The 17,866-nt window shown below is 49.2% G+C and overlaps 12 protein-coding genes across 12 annotated transcripts; 6 read left to right on the plus strand and 6 right to left on the minus strand.

Annotated features, from left to right (window-relative positions):
• Positions 1-5: 5 nt before the first annotated feature.
• On the minus strand, positions 6-1,565 carry B9G98_01082 (hypothetical protein; the record flags this gene model as incomplete). The annotated part of the gene is made up of 1 exon (XM_024807640.1): positions 6-1,565. The coding sequence occupies one exon, from the start codon at positions 1,563-1,565 to the stop codon at positions 6-8; it is 1,560 nt and encodes a 519-aa protein (XP_024663408.1).
• Positions 1,566-2,011: 446 nt separating this feature from the next.
• Positions 2,012-3,079, plus strand: B9G98_01083 (hypothetical protein; the record flags this gene model as incomplete). The annotated part of the gene is made up of 1 exon (XM_024807641.1): positions 2,012-3,079. One exon carries the CDS (start codon positions 2,012-2,014, stop codon positions 3,077-3,079), a length of 1,068 nt encoding a protein of 355 aa, XP_024663409.1.
• A 28-nt stretch (positions 3,080-3,107) lies between these two features.
• B9G98_01084 (Ubiquitin carboxyl-terminal hydrolase 2) lies at positions 3,108-3,904 on the plus strand (the record flags this gene model as incomplete). Its single annotated transcript, XM_024807642.1, has 2 exons — positions 3,108-3,809; positions 3,854-3,904. 2 exons carry the CDS (start codon positions 3,108-3,110, stop codon positions 3,902-3,904), a joined length of 753 nt encoding a protein of 250 aa, XP_024663410.1.
• A 44-nt stretch (positions 3,905-3,948) lies between these two features.
• On the minus strand, positions 3,949-4,866 carry B9G98_01085 (Altered inheritance rate of mitochondria protein 25; the record flags this gene model as incomplete). Its single annotated transcript, XM_024807643.1, has 1 exon — positions 3,949-4,866. The coding sequence occupies one exon, from the start codon at positions 4,864-4,866 to the stop codon at positions 3,949-3,951; it is 918 nt and encodes a 305-aa protein (XP_024663411.1).
• Positions 4,867-4,976: 110 nt separating this feature from the next.
• Positions 4,977-5,705, plus strand: B9G98_01086 (37S ribosomal protein S26, mitochondrial; the record flags this gene model as incomplete). Its single annotated transcript, XM_024807644.1, has 1 exon — positions 4,977-5,705. The coding sequence occupies one exon, from the start codon at positions 4,977-4,979 to the stop codon at positions 5,703-5,705; it is 729 nt and encodes a 242-aa protein (XP_024663412.1).
• Positions 5,706-5,790: 85 nt separating this feature from the next.
• On the plus strand, positions 5,791-8,460 carry B9G98_01087 (Pre-mRNA-splicing factor ATP-dependent RNA helicase prp16; the record flags this gene model as incomplete). The annotated part of the gene is made up of 1 exon (XM_024807645.1): positions 5,791-8,460. One exon carries the CDS (start codon positions 5,791-5,793, stop codon positions 8,458-8,460), a length of 2,670 nt encoding a protein of 889 aa, XP_024663413.1.
• A 7-nt stretch (positions 8,461-8,467) lies between these two features.
• On the minus strand, positions 8,468-9,373 carry B9G98_01088 (Pantothenate synthetase; the record flags this gene model as incomplete). Its single annotated transcript, XM_024807646.1, has 1 exon — positions 8,468-9,373. One exon carries the CDS (start codon positions 9,371-9,373, stop codon positions 8,468-8,470), a length of 906 nt encoding a protein of 301 aa, XP_024663414.1.
• Positions 9,374-11,758: 2,385 nt separating this feature from the next.
• On the plus strand, positions 11,759-12,601 carry B9G98_01089 (hypothetical protein; the record flags this gene model as incomplete). Its single annotated transcript, XM_024807647.1, has 1 exon — positions 11,759-12,601. One exon carries the CDS (start codon positions 11,759-11,761, stop codon positions 12,599-12,601), a length of 843 nt encoding a protein of 280 aa, XP_024663415.1.
• Positions 12,602-12,771: 170 nt separating this feature from the next.
• Positions 12,772-13,212, minus strand: B9G98_01090 (hypothetical protein; the record flags this gene model as incomplete). The annotated part of the gene is made up of 1 exon (XM_024807648.1): positions 12,772-13,212. The coding sequence occupies one exon, from the start codon at positions 13,210-13,212 to the stop codon at positions 12,772-12,774; it is 441 nt and encodes a 146-aa protein (XP_024663416.1).
• A 1,608-nt stretch (positions 13,213-14,820) lies between these two features.
• B9G98_01091 (putative U2 small nuclear ribonucleoprotein B'') lies at positions 14,821-15,207 on the minus strand (the record flags this gene model as incomplete). The annotated part of the gene is made up of 1 exon (XM_024807649.1): positions 14,821-15,207. The coding sequence occupies one exon, from the start codon at positions 15,205-15,207 to the stop codon at positions 14,821-14,823; it is 387 nt and encodes a 128-aa protein (XP_024663417.1).
• Positions 15,208-15,244: 37 nt separating this feature from the next.
• Positions 15,245-15,755, plus strand: B9G98_01092 (Golgi SNAP receptor complex member 1; the record flags this gene model as incomplete). The annotated part of the gene is made up of 2 exons (XM_024807650.1): positions 15,245-15,711; positions 15,749-15,755. 2 exons carry the CDS (start codon positions 15,245-15,247, stop codon positions 15,753-15,755), a joined length of 474 nt encoding a protein of 157 aa, XP_024663418.1.
• A 148-nt stretch (positions 15,756-15,903) lies between these two features.
• Positions 15,904-17,856, minus strand: B9G98_01093 (Protoporphyrinogen oxidase; the record flags this gene model as incomplete). The annotated part of the gene is made up of 1 exon (XM_024807651.1): positions 15,904-17,856. The coding sequence occupies one exon, from the start codon at positions 17,854-17,856 to the stop codon at positions 15,904-15,906; it is 1,953 nt and encodes a 650-aa protein (XP_024663419.1).
• Positions 17,857-17,866: the final 10 nt, after the last annotated feature.

A 17,866-nucleotide genomic window follows, 5' to 3' on the forward strand; every position in this document is an offset into this window, starting at 1 on the left:
CGCAACTAGCAAAGCTCGGCTATGCAATCACTCTTTCCAATTGTGGCTCCATTAAGATATTGCATTGCTGCACAAGCTTCTTCGCTAGTGGTGAATGATATGTAAATGCGTTCACCTCCCGATGTCACGTCTAGGTGACGAACATTGCCGAATTTTTGCGCAAGCATCTGTAAGTATGTGCCACCATCCGACACATTGACATTTGACAAAACAATAGTGCGCGAGTATTTTGAATATTTGCCGTCTGGCACCTTCGGAACTTGAGCAAAGGCACTGTTTGCGAGGGCCAACTGATTTAAATTGGTATGCTTGGGCTTGAATAGCGGTCGGCCTTCGTTTGGAAAGTCAACAAAAATCGCCTTGGCGCCTGGAGATTCGGCCGGAGTAGCCGGGGTCTCACTATCTGCAGTTAGCGGTGTAAACAATGGGCTCATTTCTTCGTTTAGCGGATGGACCCAGTGCTCCGGCTCTTGCTCGGGATACACGTATGAAGTGAATTTCCCATTGTAGCTCTGGCAAACTTTCGCGATGCTTTCGATCTCACTCCTGTAGCATTCTAGTGCACTAGAGCCGTAGCTTTTTTCCTTCCAGTTTTCCAAAGCAACAGCAGTAACGGGGTTGTCTACTTCCACGAATCCTTGCTTGAAGAAATACTGGTCCAGGTCGTCGTAAACGAGAGTTGCTCGAATGGCGTCTCCAAAATAAAAACGCAGGCTATTGAATAATGATGTAGCCGTCCAGGCCTGGGGTATTTTTTCAACTCGCAAGACTCGAGTTTTTAATAAACTGCCTTTTGCTTGGCTCTCTGCCAGGTCGAATGAACCGCTGCGAAATGGGGTGTCACTGGCTGCCGATCCGCCGTACCCACAAACTAACGAGATGTTTGAGCTCGATGACACCGAGCTATCCAAGAGCGTCGTACAGCGATCCCCTTTCGGCGCTTCTGAGCATGCATACGGACCAGGGTACCGGATCACGGTCCGGTCGTTATCTTGATCGGCAGGAGTCGCAATAAATGCAGGCAAAAACAGCTCATCTGCCTTGCCTAGAGGTACCGGGGATCTATCGTATATTGACTGCGACCCTATCGGCGTGAGCGTTTCTGCAGTGCCTGCCGACACCCGGTCAACATCTCTATTAACGGCGGGTGTTATGCAGGATGCGTAGGTGGTCTTGCATGAACTCTCTGACCGGCGCCGGGACCCTTGACGGAACTTGTACTTTTGCTTGGTTCTGCAGTTACTTTTGCGAGCTACAACAATAGGAGCACCATCGAAACTCAGCCGATTTGGTGAGTTGAGGCATTTTTCAGCAGATTCTGTTCTTGCAAATTCCACAAACCCGTAGGTGCTGTTGCGAGTGGGTATCGGTTTTTTAATAAAAATTGAGGATACCGGGCCGAACGGAGCGAGCAAGAGCTCGATATCCCGAGCAGTGATGGCAGTATCCAGGTTTCCGAGGTACACGCACTGCTCAGAGTTTTTGTTCCTGTCGACATGCAGGCTCTTGGCAGCATTTCTGTTCGACGGACCAGATGCGCCTTGCTTAAGCGGGACTTTCGCCATGGATATTATACAAATGAGCGCTAAAAGTTCGTAGTCTTTGGGGTAAAAGAAACAAAACTCGAATTGCCTTGGGATGAGGGTACCACAACAAAAACGGCCACCTGCACCACAACTGAAAAAAAGTATCGTTCACATGACGAGAAGTTGGAGGCCTTGGTATCGTGGGCCGAAATAGTTAAACCGTGCTACAGGTCAAGCACTTGCGTGCTGCACGGAAGAAATCGGTGACGAACCCCTTCCCACGCTTTTTGTAACCACCTGCCGCTACCACATGGAATGCGTCATAGGAGCATTGATCAGCGTCTTATCTTACTGATCAGCTGATCCCCACAATAATTTAAGCCGTTTAGGGCGGCCAAGGAAGATTGTCTAAAGTCCGATTTTGTTCATAATAACCCATCCACGTACTATCTTGACTGATTGAACGGCAAACCACCCAATTTGCTATGAGTGTCCAGGTACAATTCTTGGAAGCTCGACTAGCCGTTATCTCCGTGCCCCTTGAACACTATTCACATGTGTTCCATGGCATCGCCAGACTTGCCCTAGGCACCTGGAAAGCCATTCGAACGGGTGATTCTGAGCACACACGTGATAGAGACAATTTCCGCCACGATTATTGCGACTTTGAGGAGGATTTGAGCGACTACTTCCACAACATTTCAATAACCCCCACCGAGTGCTCCATTATTTGCCGCGAGGATCTGATCCAGCCGGTGTTTGGAGACGAATATCTGAGCTCCCTAAAGAATGTGGCGGTCTTACCCCGTCGGTATATGGCTATTAAAGTTGATGCTGCAGGCGTCTCGAGCGGGAACGAACGAATACTGACGTTAAGTTCCTCTCTCAGCGCGGCTGGGATCCCCATATTTTTCATGAGTACCTACTTCAGTGACTACCTACTTGTGCCCACCGACGTGAAGGAAAAGGTTCGAGATCTTCTGGAAAAAAACAATTTTGTATTCTCGAGCTTGGAAAATTCGTACATAGCCCTGCAAAACCGGTCGGACTCGTCGTCGACTTCCAGCCTTATTCTCAATGACGACGAAGACGCCCGGCTCGAGGGACCCACAGCCGACAACAAACCCTTGGAAACGTACCATTTGAAGCCGGCGTTTGACCAGACAGAGTTGCTTATCACAGGACCGCGCAGCCAGAGCGACCTGGATCTCATTGAGTTTGCTGTACTCCGCATTCTCGCTCGGAGGCCGTGCTATTTCTCAATCACGACCTATGCGGACGAAATTGCCCTGGTGCTTGAAAAAGAAGATGCCAGCCTCTTCCCACCCGATAGTCTAATGGGCTCGCAGGACGAGCTCTATATTCCAGTTACACTAGATCTCCGACAAGTTCCCGTGGACGTGGTGGGCGTTGTAGCGGAGGTGGCAGCAAAATTGGAAGGATGCAAAATTCCAATGAGCTTTTTATCTACGGCTATGACTAGTACGGTCTTTATTACGAGGGAAAACGCAGAGCATGCCAAACGGGTATGTGGCACGGACTTCCAATATTGAATGTTTATAAATCATCTAGTACACAGCGATGTGGCAGACCCTTGAAAGCGACCCCGGGCTGTTTACGGAGCTGATTGAACGACTAGGCGTAGAAAACGTGGAGGTTAGAGAGCTACTTAGTCTTGATGTTGATTCGCTGGAACAGCTGGGCAAAGTGTATGGTCTATTGTTTCTGTTCAAGTACCGCCGGCGAGAATATACGGAGACCAGCGACCAGGGGGTGCCTGCTGAGCAGTCGAATGTGATATTTGCCCACCAAATAGCACAAAATGCCTGCGCAACCCAGGCAATTCTCTCTGTTTTGTTGAATACGCCTGGGCTGGACTTGGGCCCCCAGCTAAGCGAATTCTGTGAATTCGTACAGCACCTTGACCCAGAGAGTCGCGGCGATGCGATTGCGATGAGTGAATTTTTGCAAACCCAGCACAATTTCATGTGTCGACCTCAATTGATGGTGAACGACGGCCCGACGCCGATAACGAGCGAAGAAGATGACGGTCTTTATCACTATATTGCATATGTACCCACAGAACAAGGTCTTTTTGAGCTCGATGGACTCAAGCAAGCGCCCGTATTCCACGGGGCAAGTTCACTAGAAAACATGGTCAAAGTCGTTCGGAAAAGAGTCGATAGGCACAGAGGAGACCTCCGCGTCTCTCTCCTAGCCGTCACGCAGGATATGCGCCAAGTGTATGAGCAGCGGGGACAAATAGACCTTCTTGCTTTCGAAGTGGAGAAAAGAGCACAAAGTACAAGAGAAAATGCCCTGCGAAGAGCATCGTATACGGAATTGATTTTTACGCTATTAAAGCAGTTGGCAAGTAAGTCCAGTGACGACGAATGGGATCAACTCGTAAAGAATGGAATAATTACTCGTAATATGCAACGTTAGACCTGTTGGAGTGTCTCGAGAAGTAGTCAAAATCAATGCTCACTGCGGTCGCCAGCGAAACAGCCCTTTGCTCCAGGGAGAGCGGGCTGGACGAACCTGGGTAGCCAACTTCGTTCAACGAGGCGGCGTCTGTTCTCAAAACATAAACGCCAGTGTCTGTAAACATCTCTCTTGCCAGCCCCACCCAGTTCCTGTCAACAGCACCAACAATGCCTCCATCCTGGCTCTGAATTGGGAAGGCAAACGACAAAAACGGGGCGTCGACCCTACCGAACTGCTCCATTTCCGCCTGCTGGCGATTGAACAAGTACAGGTTGTAGCGGCGTCTCCATAAATGCCATTCTTGACGGCTCTCGCCAATCAGCCCCTCGGTAGAGTTGCCATCGTAGCCCGGAAGTAGGCAGCGGATGTGCGAATTGATGAACGAAAACGGCCGACGAATCGTCATGGCGTGCTGGCCGCTGGCATCGTAGACATTGACCGTAAAGGGCCGGTGTAATCTATAGAACTGCCGGCTAATCATTTTGAAAAAGCTCAGATCGTCCTCCTCCATGTATCCCAACACTTGCCCCGATGGGTTGTAGATCGTATATCGGTTTGCCTGCTCGTATCCCAGGAAAACATTCATCATTTCGAGCTGACGCTCGATCACCAGAGTCGGCTCGGACAACAGGTTTGCCAGCGCCTGCGGAATGGGGGTGGTGGGCACCGGAGACACTGGCGTGCCCAACTGCCGAGCAGCGCTCGCGCCGCTGATTACCGGCTGATTGTCGACATCCGCCTGATTTACTCGCTTACGCAGTTGTGGGCGTGGCGGTGTGGGTACTCGGGAACGTACCGGAGTATAATATCTCAATCCAAGCCGCAATGGCTGAAACCTGGGCCGCAAAAGCATAGGTTTAGTAAAGAGTACGAAGATGTCTCGAGCTCCCAAGTGCTCATCTAACCGCTCTGCTCACATAATATCTCACACTGCCTTGAGCTGAAAATTTCCAAGGGGTAAAAATGTTTCGGCAAGTACGGAAAATCCACACTATCCCGACACTATCGTACGACACAGCCAACGGCATTCCGGGCCTGTTCTCGCCGTCGGCGTTGCGGGTTGCTTGGACAGATCATCAGACGGACATCGTGAGCAGACTGAGCGAGGCAGTGGTTGACACAGACAACGAGGCCCGTATTCCGTTCCACATTCTTCTAAACACTGCTCGTCGAGCAGATCGTGCGCATGTTTTCAACTACGCATCGCAGGCCCACAACAACCATCTGTTTTTCGAGTCGCTGACCTCTCACGAGACCGCGGCCAAGGCCTCGCCCTCGCCTGCTCTTCTTCGCCGTATCGAGGAGCGTTTCGGCAGCGTTGAGAACCTCAAGCAGGCTTTTAAAGAAGCAACCGCTACTGTGCATGGAAACGGATGGATATTCCTTATTGAGCAGCCAGACAAGAAGCTGGACATTGTCTCTAGTCATAACGCCGGAACGCCATATCACTTTGGCCGCCAGCAATCGCTTGATTTGGCAGGACCCGTGTCAGAAGACGACCTTGCCCACCTCCAAAAGCTGCAGCACAAGATTAATGCCAAGGAAAAGAACTTTAACATTGCCCTTCTTGCCCTGAACCTCTGGCAGCATGCCTACATCTTAGATTTCGGTATCGCCGGTCGTGAAGATTATATCGAGGCTTGGTGGAGAGCCTTGGATTGGAACAAGATTAACGCTCGTCTTTACAACTAACCTTTTGTTTGTTAACCTGTATATACTTTAATGGCTATCCCATATCTGAACGTCCGATCTGATGTGCTCTGCCCTTTAGTCAACCATGAAGGTTGAAGAGCTCGCGCCAGCTCTTGCCGACGCGCTCGGTAAAATTGAGCTTCAAGAGCGGCTTGCAGAGTCAATGATAAGACTCAGTAATACGTTGCCGAGTTTCGAGGCCTTCGAATTGGCCTGCTCAGGGTTCGGTCGCTTCGACAGCGGTCTGCTTCACAGAGTTTTCGACTCCAGAAATGCAATTGAGCTCGAGCCCACTGAGTTAAATGAACTAGATGAACCCGAAGACTCTGAGGGCTCTGATTTGGAACAAGACAGGGCTTGGTACTGCGACGAGCCCGTAGTCCCTCAAATTGAAGATTTCGACTCGAGCAGAAAGGTCCCGCGCGAGTTTGACGATGAAGAGCATTCAGCATTCAGAATCTTTGTTTCCAATCTGGTTCCTGACTTTCTACGCTCTCAAAATATATATTCTACATCCAAAAGCCAGGTGTCTCCCGTCAGGGACCCGGAAAGTCAGTTGGCCCGTCTCGCCAAGGCAGGCAGCGAGATGGTCAGATCTCAGAGACAGAAACATGAAAGAAGTATGCAAGCTCGCAATGCATCAAACATCGAGGGCAGTATTCTTGGCAAGATCATGGGGCAAAGTAAAAGGGAAGCAGCAGTTACCACGACGGCTGTTAAACGGGTTAAGGAACGAAAGCTCAGCAGGGAAGAGATCTTAGCCCAGAGACAAAGTTTACCAGCGTTCGCGATGAGAGAAAAGATTTTGAGCACAATTAGAGAGAATCAAGTTGTGATTGTTATCGGAGAAACCGGTAGTGGTAAAACAACCCAGCTCACCCAGTTTCTCGCCGCAGACGGTTATGCTAGGCACGGGGTCATCGCTTGCACCCAGCCAAGACGTGTAGCAGCCATGTCGGTTGCTGCTCGCGTCAGTGTGGAAATGGGAGTAAAGTTAGGTGAAGAGGTTGGTTACTCGATCAGGTTCGAAAACGAAACTAGCGAAAAAACCATCATCAAGTATATGACTGATGGCATACTTCTTCAAGAAAGTTTAAATGATCCTCTCTTGGACAGATACTCCTGCATTATTATTGATGAAGCACACGAACGTGCTTTGAACACGGACATCATACTCGGTCTGTTGAAACGTGTATTGGCTCGACGGACGGATCTCAAACTTATCGTCACCTCGGCCACTATAAACGCCAACAGATTCAGTTCATTCTTCGGAGGGTCCCCGTTGCTCAAAATCGAGGGAAGAACATTTCCAGTTACCTCGAACCATTTATTAACAATGCCCGATGATCATGTCGCAGCCAGCGTAAAGCAAGTTCTGTCAATTCATTTGCAGCAGGCCGCTGGTGACATTTTGGTATTTATGACCGGCCAAGAGGATATCGAGGCTACTTGCAGTATTTTAGCCGAAAAAGTGCAAGCAATGGAGAACGCCAAACCCCTGGAGATTCTTCCTATTTATTCGCAGCTCCCAGCAGATTTACAAGCCCGCGTGTTCTTGCCTGCGACGCCAGGAGCTCGTAAAGTAATTGTTGCAACCAACATTGCAGAAACATCTCTTACTGTCGATGGTATACGATATGTTATTGACGGTGGCCTGGCCAAAATTAAAGTGTACAATTCTCGCCTAGGAGTGGATACGTTTCAGGTTGTGCCTATATCCCAAGCTAATGCTGCCCAGCGAGCAGGTCGTGCCGGCCGAACAAGTGAAGGCTTTTGTTATCGCATGTACACGGCTGATGCCGAGAAAAATGCCATGTTTCCGCAAACGATCCCAGAGATCCAGAGAACGAACCTTGCCAATACCATGCTCACACTGAAAGCCTTAAATGTCGACGAAATATATGACTTTGATTTCCTTGACCCGCCGGAAAGCAGCAGTGTCTCGTCAAGCTTGTATGAGTTATGGGCGCTGGGGGCGCTTGACAGTGAAGGTAAACTTACGGAGCTGGGATTAAAGCTGTCTAGGTTCCCCATGGATCCGTACATGGCTCGATTGATTGTGTCAGGGGTGGAATGCAATTGCTTAGACGAGATGCTGTCCATCGTTTCGATGATGTCGGTTCCAAATGTTTTTATCAGGTCTGCCGAGCGGGCCAAAGAAAGCGATACTGCTCGAGAGCGTTTTCTTGTAGCGGAAAGTGACCACCTCACTTTACTGAATGTGTATAGCCAGTGGTTGGCATTCGGTAAAAGTGATCATTGGGCGACAGAACACTTTTTGCATTCCAAGTCGCTCAGACGTGCTCATGAGACACGGCAGCAGCTTGTCAAGTTGGCCAGATCTTCTTTTGGAATAAAGAATGTGGAGAAAGCAAAATCACTTGATGACGTTCGCCGTTGCGTGTGCTCCGGTTACTTCCACCAAGCTGCCAGAACCAAAGGGTTGCAAACGTACCAAGGCATCCGAAACAATGTTGTAATGAAAATCCATCCAACTTCGGCCCTTTATGGCCTAGGGTCTTTGCCCGAATACATTGTGTATCATGAATTGATTCTGACAAGCCAACAATATATGACTGTGGTCACAGCTGTTGACCCGGAATGGCTTTTAGAAGATGGCAAGGCATTGTACACAGCAGATGAGCATTTCGTGCCAGCAATTGAAGATTCACAGCAAAAAAAGGCGCAACCAGTTTTCAAAAAATCTAAGAGCTCGAATTTCAGGGCCAAAAAAAAGTTCATGAAAGGCGTGTAGTTTTATGTTACAGAATGATGTTATCTAAAATGCGAAGGGGCGTTCCAGCCGCAGAGTTGAGTGCAATGGCAGCACTCAGAACTGAGCCTGGACGAGCGTTTTCCTGAGGACTCAAGCTTTCCAGGTCAGTGATCTCGACATATTCGATGTTTTTAACGACAGGCTCGGCCGACAAAGTCTTCTTCACGATGTCGACGAGGACTTTTGAGCTTGTCTCTCCAGCGTTGTACTCATTTTCGGCATTTTTGAGTGCTCTATAAAGAACAGTAGCCTTCTGTCGAGTTTCTGGATCAAGGTACTGGTTTCGCGAGCTCATGGCCAACCCTGATTTTTCTCTGGCGGTTTTGCCCATGACGATCTCAATTGGGAAGAGGAGATCTTTGACCATGCGACGGACTACTGAGACCTGCTGAATATCTTTCTGGCCAAAGAAGGCTACGTCGGGCTGAATGGCATTGAACAGTTTCGACACTACTGTTGCAACTCCCCGAAAGAAGTGAGGTCTGACTAGGCCTTCAAGCTGATGCGACAGGCCTAATACCTCGACAAATGCACCCACCTGTTTTGTGCGATCGAGCTCAATACCAGAAGGATACATCTCGTCAACTTCCGGCATGAAAACCACAGGCTCAACCTCGGGGCGAGCAGATCGAGAAACCTCAGTGATCTCCGCAATATCTTTTTCGAAAGACCGAGGATACTTGCTCAGGTCTTCGTGGGGCGCGAATTGACTTGGATTGACAAAGATGGAGATCACCGTCGCGGGGGTAGCGGCCATCGACTGACGAATCAGATCGATGTGGCCAGCATGAAGAGCACCCATTGTGGGTACAAACCCAACCTTTCTCCGGGCAAGTGTTTGAGCCAAACGCCATTCTCTTAACTTCGTCAAGCTGCGAATAATCTGAACCATGGCCAAGAAATCACTGGCGAGCTAAGAGTCGGCTCCTTACTAAGTGATGAAAAAAAAAATAACCCCCCAGTTCTGCCGATATCCTGATGTGAGCAAGTGTCTTAGGCCTCTATGAATAGAAACAGAAAAAAGTAAAAAAATGGCCAGTTCCAAACAGTGGCGAGAATGATTTGAAGGTTTCAGGGCATCATTTTTGGTTTTGGATGAAAGGTTTGCAGTGTGACATGCACCCCGCTTTTAACGTTTCTAGAAGCCGTACTTAGTTTCTCAAGTCACGCAGTGATTGCAAGAATGATTTGACGCTCTTCAAATAGGACAACCGGTCTTATTGTGAGCGTCCATTCAGATCAGCAATTGTGGCGAGATCTCTGCACTTTGTGGCTGATAAGGCGCCTGCATATAATCCCCTGCAGGAACGATTTACCTCGGCAGACATCGACGATCTTGGACGCCGTCATAAACCAGCATCTACAACCATACAAAATAATGGCTAGATTATTACGGGTCATAGAGCGACGAATATGGGCACAATCACCATAAATTAGGTGCCACTCGCTACTACGTCGCAGGACGTGCATCTCGCTTGGGCTGCTTGTTTAAGGCATGATTCACTGGATCTAAGGAGTTCGTGTCCAGGTGGAGAAAAAGATCCCTTCCTGAAAAACAGAGCTTGAGTTCTAGATAAAGGACCAGCCCTTTGCATTAATAGCAGCAGAAATACGAGCATACATTTACTTCACTGAGGAACCCGAAATCGCCGAGGTAGTGACGGACAGCGTGAACAGCACGAGACGATCGTTGCTGCACTACTAACGCCAATTTCAACGCTTTTCCTAGAATTTACTGGTGTTCCAATGAAAAATAATAGCTGCGCAATTTGAATGAACCTCAAGTATGAAAAATAGTGACCTATATTGTTGCTATAGCCTTGAAACACATCTACTTGTGAGTGTCACAGCATCCACTGTCGAGAAGAAGCGCCTAAGCAACTCTTTTGGGAATTTTGCAGACAACCCTATTCTTTATCGCCTGCAGTTTACTACATGTCAGTTTTAAGGCGTGGTAGCGAAAATACTGTCCTAAAGAGAGCGTTTTTCGGGGTACTGCCCTTTCCGGCTTGCCAATGTTGGGGTGCGCTTTAGAATATACCTAAAGCTCACCGCTAGTCTGTTGTTACTCGATCACTGGTTATGGCATTCCGCGATGGGCACAAGGTTGTATGCATCACCCTGTTTCAAGAGTACGCATAGATTCAAGAGAGCGCAGATGAGCACAAGGATCCGGTTAGCAACGCCCCAGATACTTCAGATGTCTTTTAGAGTACTGTTATCATGAGTTATGTTTCGTTCTATGGATATAGCGATAGTAAAGTCTAATAATGGCCCTGCAAAGTGCCATCGAATGAAAAATGACAGAATACGCTGATTCCTCCTCTGACTAACCGGCATAGGGGTTCCGATATCAGCCGAGTGAAAAATCCAAGAAACACACCCATGAGCCGCAAAAACGTGCTAAAACTACCGAAGAGTATCAAATGAAGTACATAAGACGAGGGCCCACAGAGATGGCCCTTTAACTTGAACATTTGCTACGCCTTTCATGTGAGGCATGTGACCAAATTACGATCGAATAGGCCCAGGGTCAGGAAGGCGGCAGCGCCTTTCTCAAAAAAATTCGCTTAGCCGTCTCGGAAAACTACGGAAATTTATCTGCACCACACAATTGGTCTAGCTCCTTTGGTTTAACTTTAAGGCGGTCGGTATTTCCATTGGGTTAACTTATTATTTAGTACCATGTTCCAGCTCGCAGTACTGCTGCGTGCATGGTCGGGCTGCTGCATGCGAGGCGAAAGCAGCTCTCGATAAGCTCTTCTACAGTTTACCACGAGCTTTTGGACCTCGGACAAATACATATCGAGTATTTTAGAGCATTAAAGTAGTATAAGCAAAAAAAGAATTTTTTTCGTCGTCGTTTCGCTGCCCGAGGTATCTCTCCGCCGCTCAGAGCCCTGCCTTCATAACTGCGGTAGCTTACCTATCTGGGACGGCCGTCCCTCGGGGGGAAACTCCTAGCGCAGGACGATGTAGACCATGTAATGGTACAAGCAAAAATGCATATCGTGTAAATACTTGTATTCAGTATATTAAAATCTTTTGAGCTCGTTAAAATTACTCGTAGCAACGCTTCAAATGTAGAGCTGCAACTCTCGATGATATTCCGTATGCTTATCCCAGGACTTGCAGCATACATCCGCTGTGCGGGGATCACAGATCGCACTGGCCGACAGCCATTTAAAAACTCTCAGGATTTCCGGCGTTTGTCACCGCGATCCTATAAAGATTACCGGACTGGATCAAGAAGCCAAAAATAACACTGCTTGTTACGATGGAGTCCACTGAACAAAATGCATTCCTGTTCTCTGCAAATTCTTCTGCAGCCTTGACGGTAGGCCCAGAAGAGAAGTTGGTTCTGATGTCCCGCCTCCAGCATCCCATTTTGCGCAACATTGCCTCTTCGAAAGAGGATATGAGTGCCCGGCAACGTTGTGTCAACCTGTTACAAACAACTGTCCAGGATATCATGTCCACCGACAGACCCTGCGACGAGGACGACGATTTGGTTGCCGCAACTATAGACTCTGCTCTGCACTCAGAGATGCCGTCGCCTTTGACTAACCCAAATACTAGAAGGCCCTCTCTGAAACGAGGCTCAGAGGCTTTTGATACACTCTCCTCTTATTCTGTGTGCCGCAAGCTCAAATCGCAAAGTGCCATGTTACAAAACCTTTGTCTGGCCAGCGATGGCGCATCATGTAAAGTATTTTGGGATCTTTGGGACGAGGTTTTCGTTATTCTTGCTGAAAACGTGCCGCTGGCCAAACTCAAAAGCGCGCACGAGGGACGGATGTTCACTCCAAACAACGACGCGGCCAGTTACATTGAGTCAGACACCGCACTTCGCCCATCTAAATACCAGTGCGGGTCTATGTCAGAAGAATGCTTCCCATCGCGTGCGGCATCAATTTCGAGCAGCATCGTGAGTGTGCAAGCAGAGCCCGTTTCGCCACCTATTGCCTATGGATATACCCCGTCTTTCGCTGCTGGCTTCCAAGACTTTGAGACATTTGAGTTCGAGTCTGACCACGGCGGATGTAAAGATCTCCGCCAACAGCTTCTCGCCATGGACGACAGCTCTCTGTTGCCTAGGTTCGACAACAACCACCTCTGAACGTTGGGCTGGTTTGCGTAGAGAGACAAGCCATTATTTATTGAAATATCATGTCGCATTCAATAACTAAATCAGAAAATGTGAAAATATATTGTACAAAATAGTATACTAGGGTATGCACAGATATCGTATCGTGAAGCTCGTAACATCGTAAATAATTTAGGAGGGGGTTAGCGGGTTTTGCTGGGACGCACCATACGGTCCCACATCTTGCTTCGCACGGGGCGGAACATGTCCAAGGGCGAAGAAGTTACTGGGGATACCAGATCGTCGCTACCCTCGCTTCCCGAGGAAAAAGTACTGGACAGGTCCGACCGGGTGGCCGCGGCGGACATGCCGTTGCGGTTGACGAAATTGCCAAGCCCGCCGCGACCAATCATGTATTTGCGGGGCTCGATTTCTGATTGGCGGTGCATTTCATCGAGATACTGGTTAGGTGTGATGGGCTCGAGCTCGCTGGCTTCGATAGTATTGCCAAAGCCACCGCGACCGGTGCGGAATTTGTAGGTCGGAGACTTGACGTGCTGGATGGGCGCCGGGCTGATGGGCACTGTTTCAGGGATGTTGGCCTTGACGTAGTTGCCAAAACCGCCTCTGCCGGTTAAAACCATGTTGGGATTTAAATTCTTCAGGTTAATGTGATGGGGGTGGAACCTTCTGAAGCGCGGGGGCTAGAAGAAGGATAGTCCGAATATGCCAAGGGAATAATAATGGGCCAGCAAACTCTTTTGGTGGACAAAAAGAGTGCTTTCGTGCTGGATGGGCTTGCTGGTTCCACTAGTTGTGTTGCGGCTCAAGTTAAGAAAACTTTGAGCCTCACCGAGTTGACTTATAAAAGGCATCAAATTTGCGGGGTAGGGTAGGGTAGGATTGGTCATGACGCACTCGCCGCAGAAATTACCTACTAGAGGCCGATCTCAACGTGGCCCACGCCGACTTTAAAGCCTAAATAGTAGTTGGATCTAAACTGAATTAAGATGAGTTGTACTAAATGGCTCGTCAACAGGTTCTCAACTATTACAAGTCACCTAGAGACATTTTTTGAGGCCGTTGCACCGAGGACAATGTCTGCAGCATGAAAAGCCCTCCGCAATGTTGCAAGTCACGTGCATGCTTGCTATTGTTCGTTCTGTTGTCCCAGTGGGCCTGGAATGACGTGCGAAAAAAGTGAGTTTTTAGATACAGATCTGACTTTAAGTTTAATAGGTTGATTTTTTTAGAAGCATCTAGTGAATCCTCGGTTTTTTCTCATCAATCTCGCTTCTCAGCTGTGGGGTATACACCACGTGGTCTGCTCATCGTCGCGCTTGTTGATTTTTCGGTTAGGGCAGCATGTCTGGGGCGAGGCCCTGCATGAGCCTTTAAGGTTCTTGCCCATGACTGAAAATACTACAAAGTTTGCATATATCAAACGCACCAAAGGTTGGCCGAGAGTCTATTCAGCAAATCTCGCAGGCAATCTAAAAAAAAGCGAATAGTTCAATTTAGTATCTAAAATCAGCAGATCAAACGCACGGCCGCGCTACTTCGCTCAACCAGGACAAGGAGGCACAGGGTGTGGGGCAGTCCTTTTCCAACAATGCAGAGGGCCGCCAACGATCCGGAAGTCACGTGAATGATCCGAAGAACAAAGCCGTTCGCCTAGACTTTTTTTGGATCTGACGTCGGGTACATATCATATTAAGGTTTGCTATAGACACAGCACACTCATTAGGCCCTGGTAAATTTCCAGTGCGCCGTCTAGTCAAGCCAGCCAGCCCAGCCAGCCAGCCTCGTGGGACCCCATTAGCTAACCGACCGGCCGCTTGCTTGGCTCTGTCCTGTTTAAGCGTGTGGCAAGGGGCGAGATGCTCAATGGCCTAGCAGCACAATTACAGGAGCGTGCTGTTGAATTTAGACAAACAAACGACTCCATTGACATCATACAGTACGAACCAAACGTCGTGTACTCCGTCATCCCATGGGCTGCAGATCCGGAGACGCCCGTCTTGTATTTTTCGGTTTACAACGATGACTATACACCGGTTACTGCGCTCGAAGCAGTAGTTGACATCATCGGAGCCCGCGAAGATGTTCGGAAATTCATCTCGCACTGCGAACACCCAGTAACCGGGCTGCCTTGCTTTTTTTTACATCCGTGCAATACGAAAGCGATGCTGGATTCATTAGGTCAAGATAAATACATTCTTTGGCTGGCGGGCGTGGGCAGATCCGTTGGCCTAGCTCTCTAGTTTGCTCTCTAGTTTATCTAAAATGTGCGAGCGTGCTTTCGCATAGCTGATCTTTAAAGGTTTGCCGAAAACAGGACGCTCTTGCAGTTTGGCCAGGGCCCGCGCAGCACATTCCTCGCGGGCATAGACTATGTGGGCCTGGCCACGCATCTTGGGCGATTTGTGGGCATTCACAGAAACAATGTGACCATAAATAGAAAATAACATGTACAGGGTGTGGCGCAGGTCGCCTATGGACACTTGATCATTGAGGTTGTGTACGTACAGAGTACTTCCCAAGCCCGTAGGCGGGCCAGGCTGGCTGGCCGTCTCACTCACACGTGGCTTTTTAACGGCTGCACTAGTCTCGGGCTTCCCAGCTTTGCGTTTAGCCATGTAAATCCCCTTGGTTCGTTCAGTCTTTTCCCCCGTGATGGACTCGGCACAGTCAGCAACCCGACTAGCCATGTTCTCCAAAGTCCGGATTGAGGCGCGGACGTTAGAGGCAGACTGCGACCAGCTGCTCTCGCGATACTCGTCGCTGGGACCACACGCTGAGAACGCCGGCACTGTAGCCAACAGTATCCAAGACAATCTCAATGAGCGCGCAGACAAAGTTGAGAGCCTGTTTGAGCTTGCAAGCGAGCCGGAAGCATCAAGCGCATGGAGACATCAAGCACAACGGCACCATGAAGTGCTAGAGGATCACAAAAAGACGTTTAGTAGGCTTTCCAACCAGTACAAACTTGAGCAGAACCGCGAAAACCTCTTATCTTCTGTTCGCTCCGACATCGAAAGTCACCGTGCACGCACTCCGCAGGACGAAAGTACGTACTACGCAGACGAGCGAGGCCGTATTGAGCAATCAAACTCATTGGCTGATAGTCTTTTGCAGCAGGCGTACGAAACGAGAGCCGAATTCTCTCGCCAGCAGCAGGTTCTGAAAAACGTCCAACGCCGCATCTGGCACGCTGCGAGCAAAATGCCAGGTATCAACACACTTATTTCACGAATCAATACGCGGCAAAAGCGGAACTCGCTCATTATGGCCGCGGTCATTACTATATGCATATTATTCTTGATCTTTTTCCATTAGGCGTACAGCTCAGGGGCGCTTAACGTGGTATGGTTTCCAAAGAAAAACTCCGGGTGCAGCAGTTTTCGTTGCTCGGAGAACCGTAATGCAACGGTGAGTGAATCAATCACACAATCGCTCACCCCCACACCTCGGCCTAGCGCCATGCCGGTGAGAATCACTCGGTTGTTGTAGGTCTCGGCTGTGGCCTGATGAATATCGTGGATCAACGCGCTGTGGCCCACCTCGTAGAGCGGAATTCCATTCTCCCATACTCGGACATTGAACTCGGCGTTGCTCTGATCAAAGTCGCCTACATACTTGCGGATTGTTGCCGCAGCGTTCGCCTCAGCCTCCCCCGGGGTCAGTTCGCCTTTCCATAAATCGCCTCCCATCATCACAGTCATAATACTCCCCTCGATGGCAGGAACCTTTTGTTCGTCTTCAATAGACACTGCGGCATTCCGCACCGACGAGTCAAAAATGATACCCAAAGCGTGCTCGGGGTTTCGGGCGTCTTCGGTTTTGGGAATGAGAATCCCAAACCAGTCTTTGGCAATTGGCTCTGCCGTCCGTACGTTAACAACAGCAAGTGTAGTTCCTTTAAGCTGTTTTGTTTTATCTTTGATCGCATCAGTGAACATAGCTTGGTCGGCCACCGTGCTGTTCACAATGTCAGCCTCCAACTTGGAGCCATCGGTCAACGTGAGGTACACTTTGTCGAGTCCTGGGGCGAGGCTAGTCACGCCCACACCAAAATGAAGGCTCACGTTCTTCCGTGTCGCGAGATCGTCGGCAATTGTCTGAGCCATGCCTTGAATTCCGTTCTTGAACCCAAGCAGGCTGTATTTGGAAATATCAGGCAACACTGCAGGGTCACTACGCTCCGGTGTGATCATGGCGTCAGTTAGAAGCGGAAAAACCTTGTTCGGGTAGTCATTAAGATAGCTCAGGGAGCCGCTGAGTGCGGCACCAACTACTGACATATGCTCTGTCCGTTCGAGGTAGTACAACCGATTCAGCCTGGCCACAGAACGAGCACTCAGTTTCGAGACATCTGCCGCATAGATGCCCCGCATCAGAGCTGACAGGAACCGGTCAACAAAGTCTTTGCTGAACCGGCGGCTCATGAAAGACGCTACACTCTCATCGTCAATTTCGCGATCACGCGCCATTTTAAAGGGCTCGCCAACAAAAGACTTGAGAAGCCCCTTCATGATAGGACTGCTAGACAAGAACGAGGCTGCTCCACCTAACGATCTCGGCAACTGGACTGTTTTGCCGTTGTAAATCAATGCCTTTTGATTTGTCGCTGCAGATTTCGGAACGCCATATACCTGGCTACCTTTGCCCATTTGCCACAACATCTTAAGCAAAACCGTAGTTCCTGGGTGTGAAGGTAACAAAGTCCGTGGTCCGGACTCAAAAAGTCTTGATTCAGATACTGAAGTCAACATTTTTCCGCCCGCCTTTTCGTTAGTGTCAAATACATGGATTTTGACGTCTGGTCGGGCACGATTGAGCAGCCACGCCGTAGATAATCCCGAAATACCGGCACCAATTACGGCAATTGTCCCGTTTGGTTTCAGATCCTCCAACTTTAGTACTTCTGTTTCTTCATCTTCCGTGATCTCGTTCCAGTCCTTCATTGATTCAACCGAAACTACTGGCGCCCGCGGAGCTGCTTTAGGCTTGCTCGGGGTTTTGGGGCTGTTCTTAACTGCAGCCTTGACAATTCGAGCAAGTGTCCTGATGGGCATATTCCTTCTGGTTGTCGAGGCCTCTTGGCTCATGAGCTTCGGATTCTTGACGTACTTTCGCAGCACAAACAGCCCGTCCTCCGGCGGCTTATCCACCTCCAGCAGCTTGACCCACTTTTCGTCATTCAATTTCTCTTTGCGAATGAACCTCCCTCCTAAATATCCACCTGCTGGCTTGGCCGCTTTGCCCACTGCGGTTTTTCCAATCATAGTCAGCACG

The sequence above is a fragment of the Wickerhamiella sorbophila genome, assembly GCF_002251995.1.
Source record: "Wickerhamiella sorbophila strain DS02 chromosome Unknown contig1, whole genome shotgun sequence".
NCBI lineage: Eukaryota > Fungi > Ascomycota > Dipodascomycetes > Dipodascales > Trichomonascaceae > Wickerhamiella > Wickerhamiella sorbophila.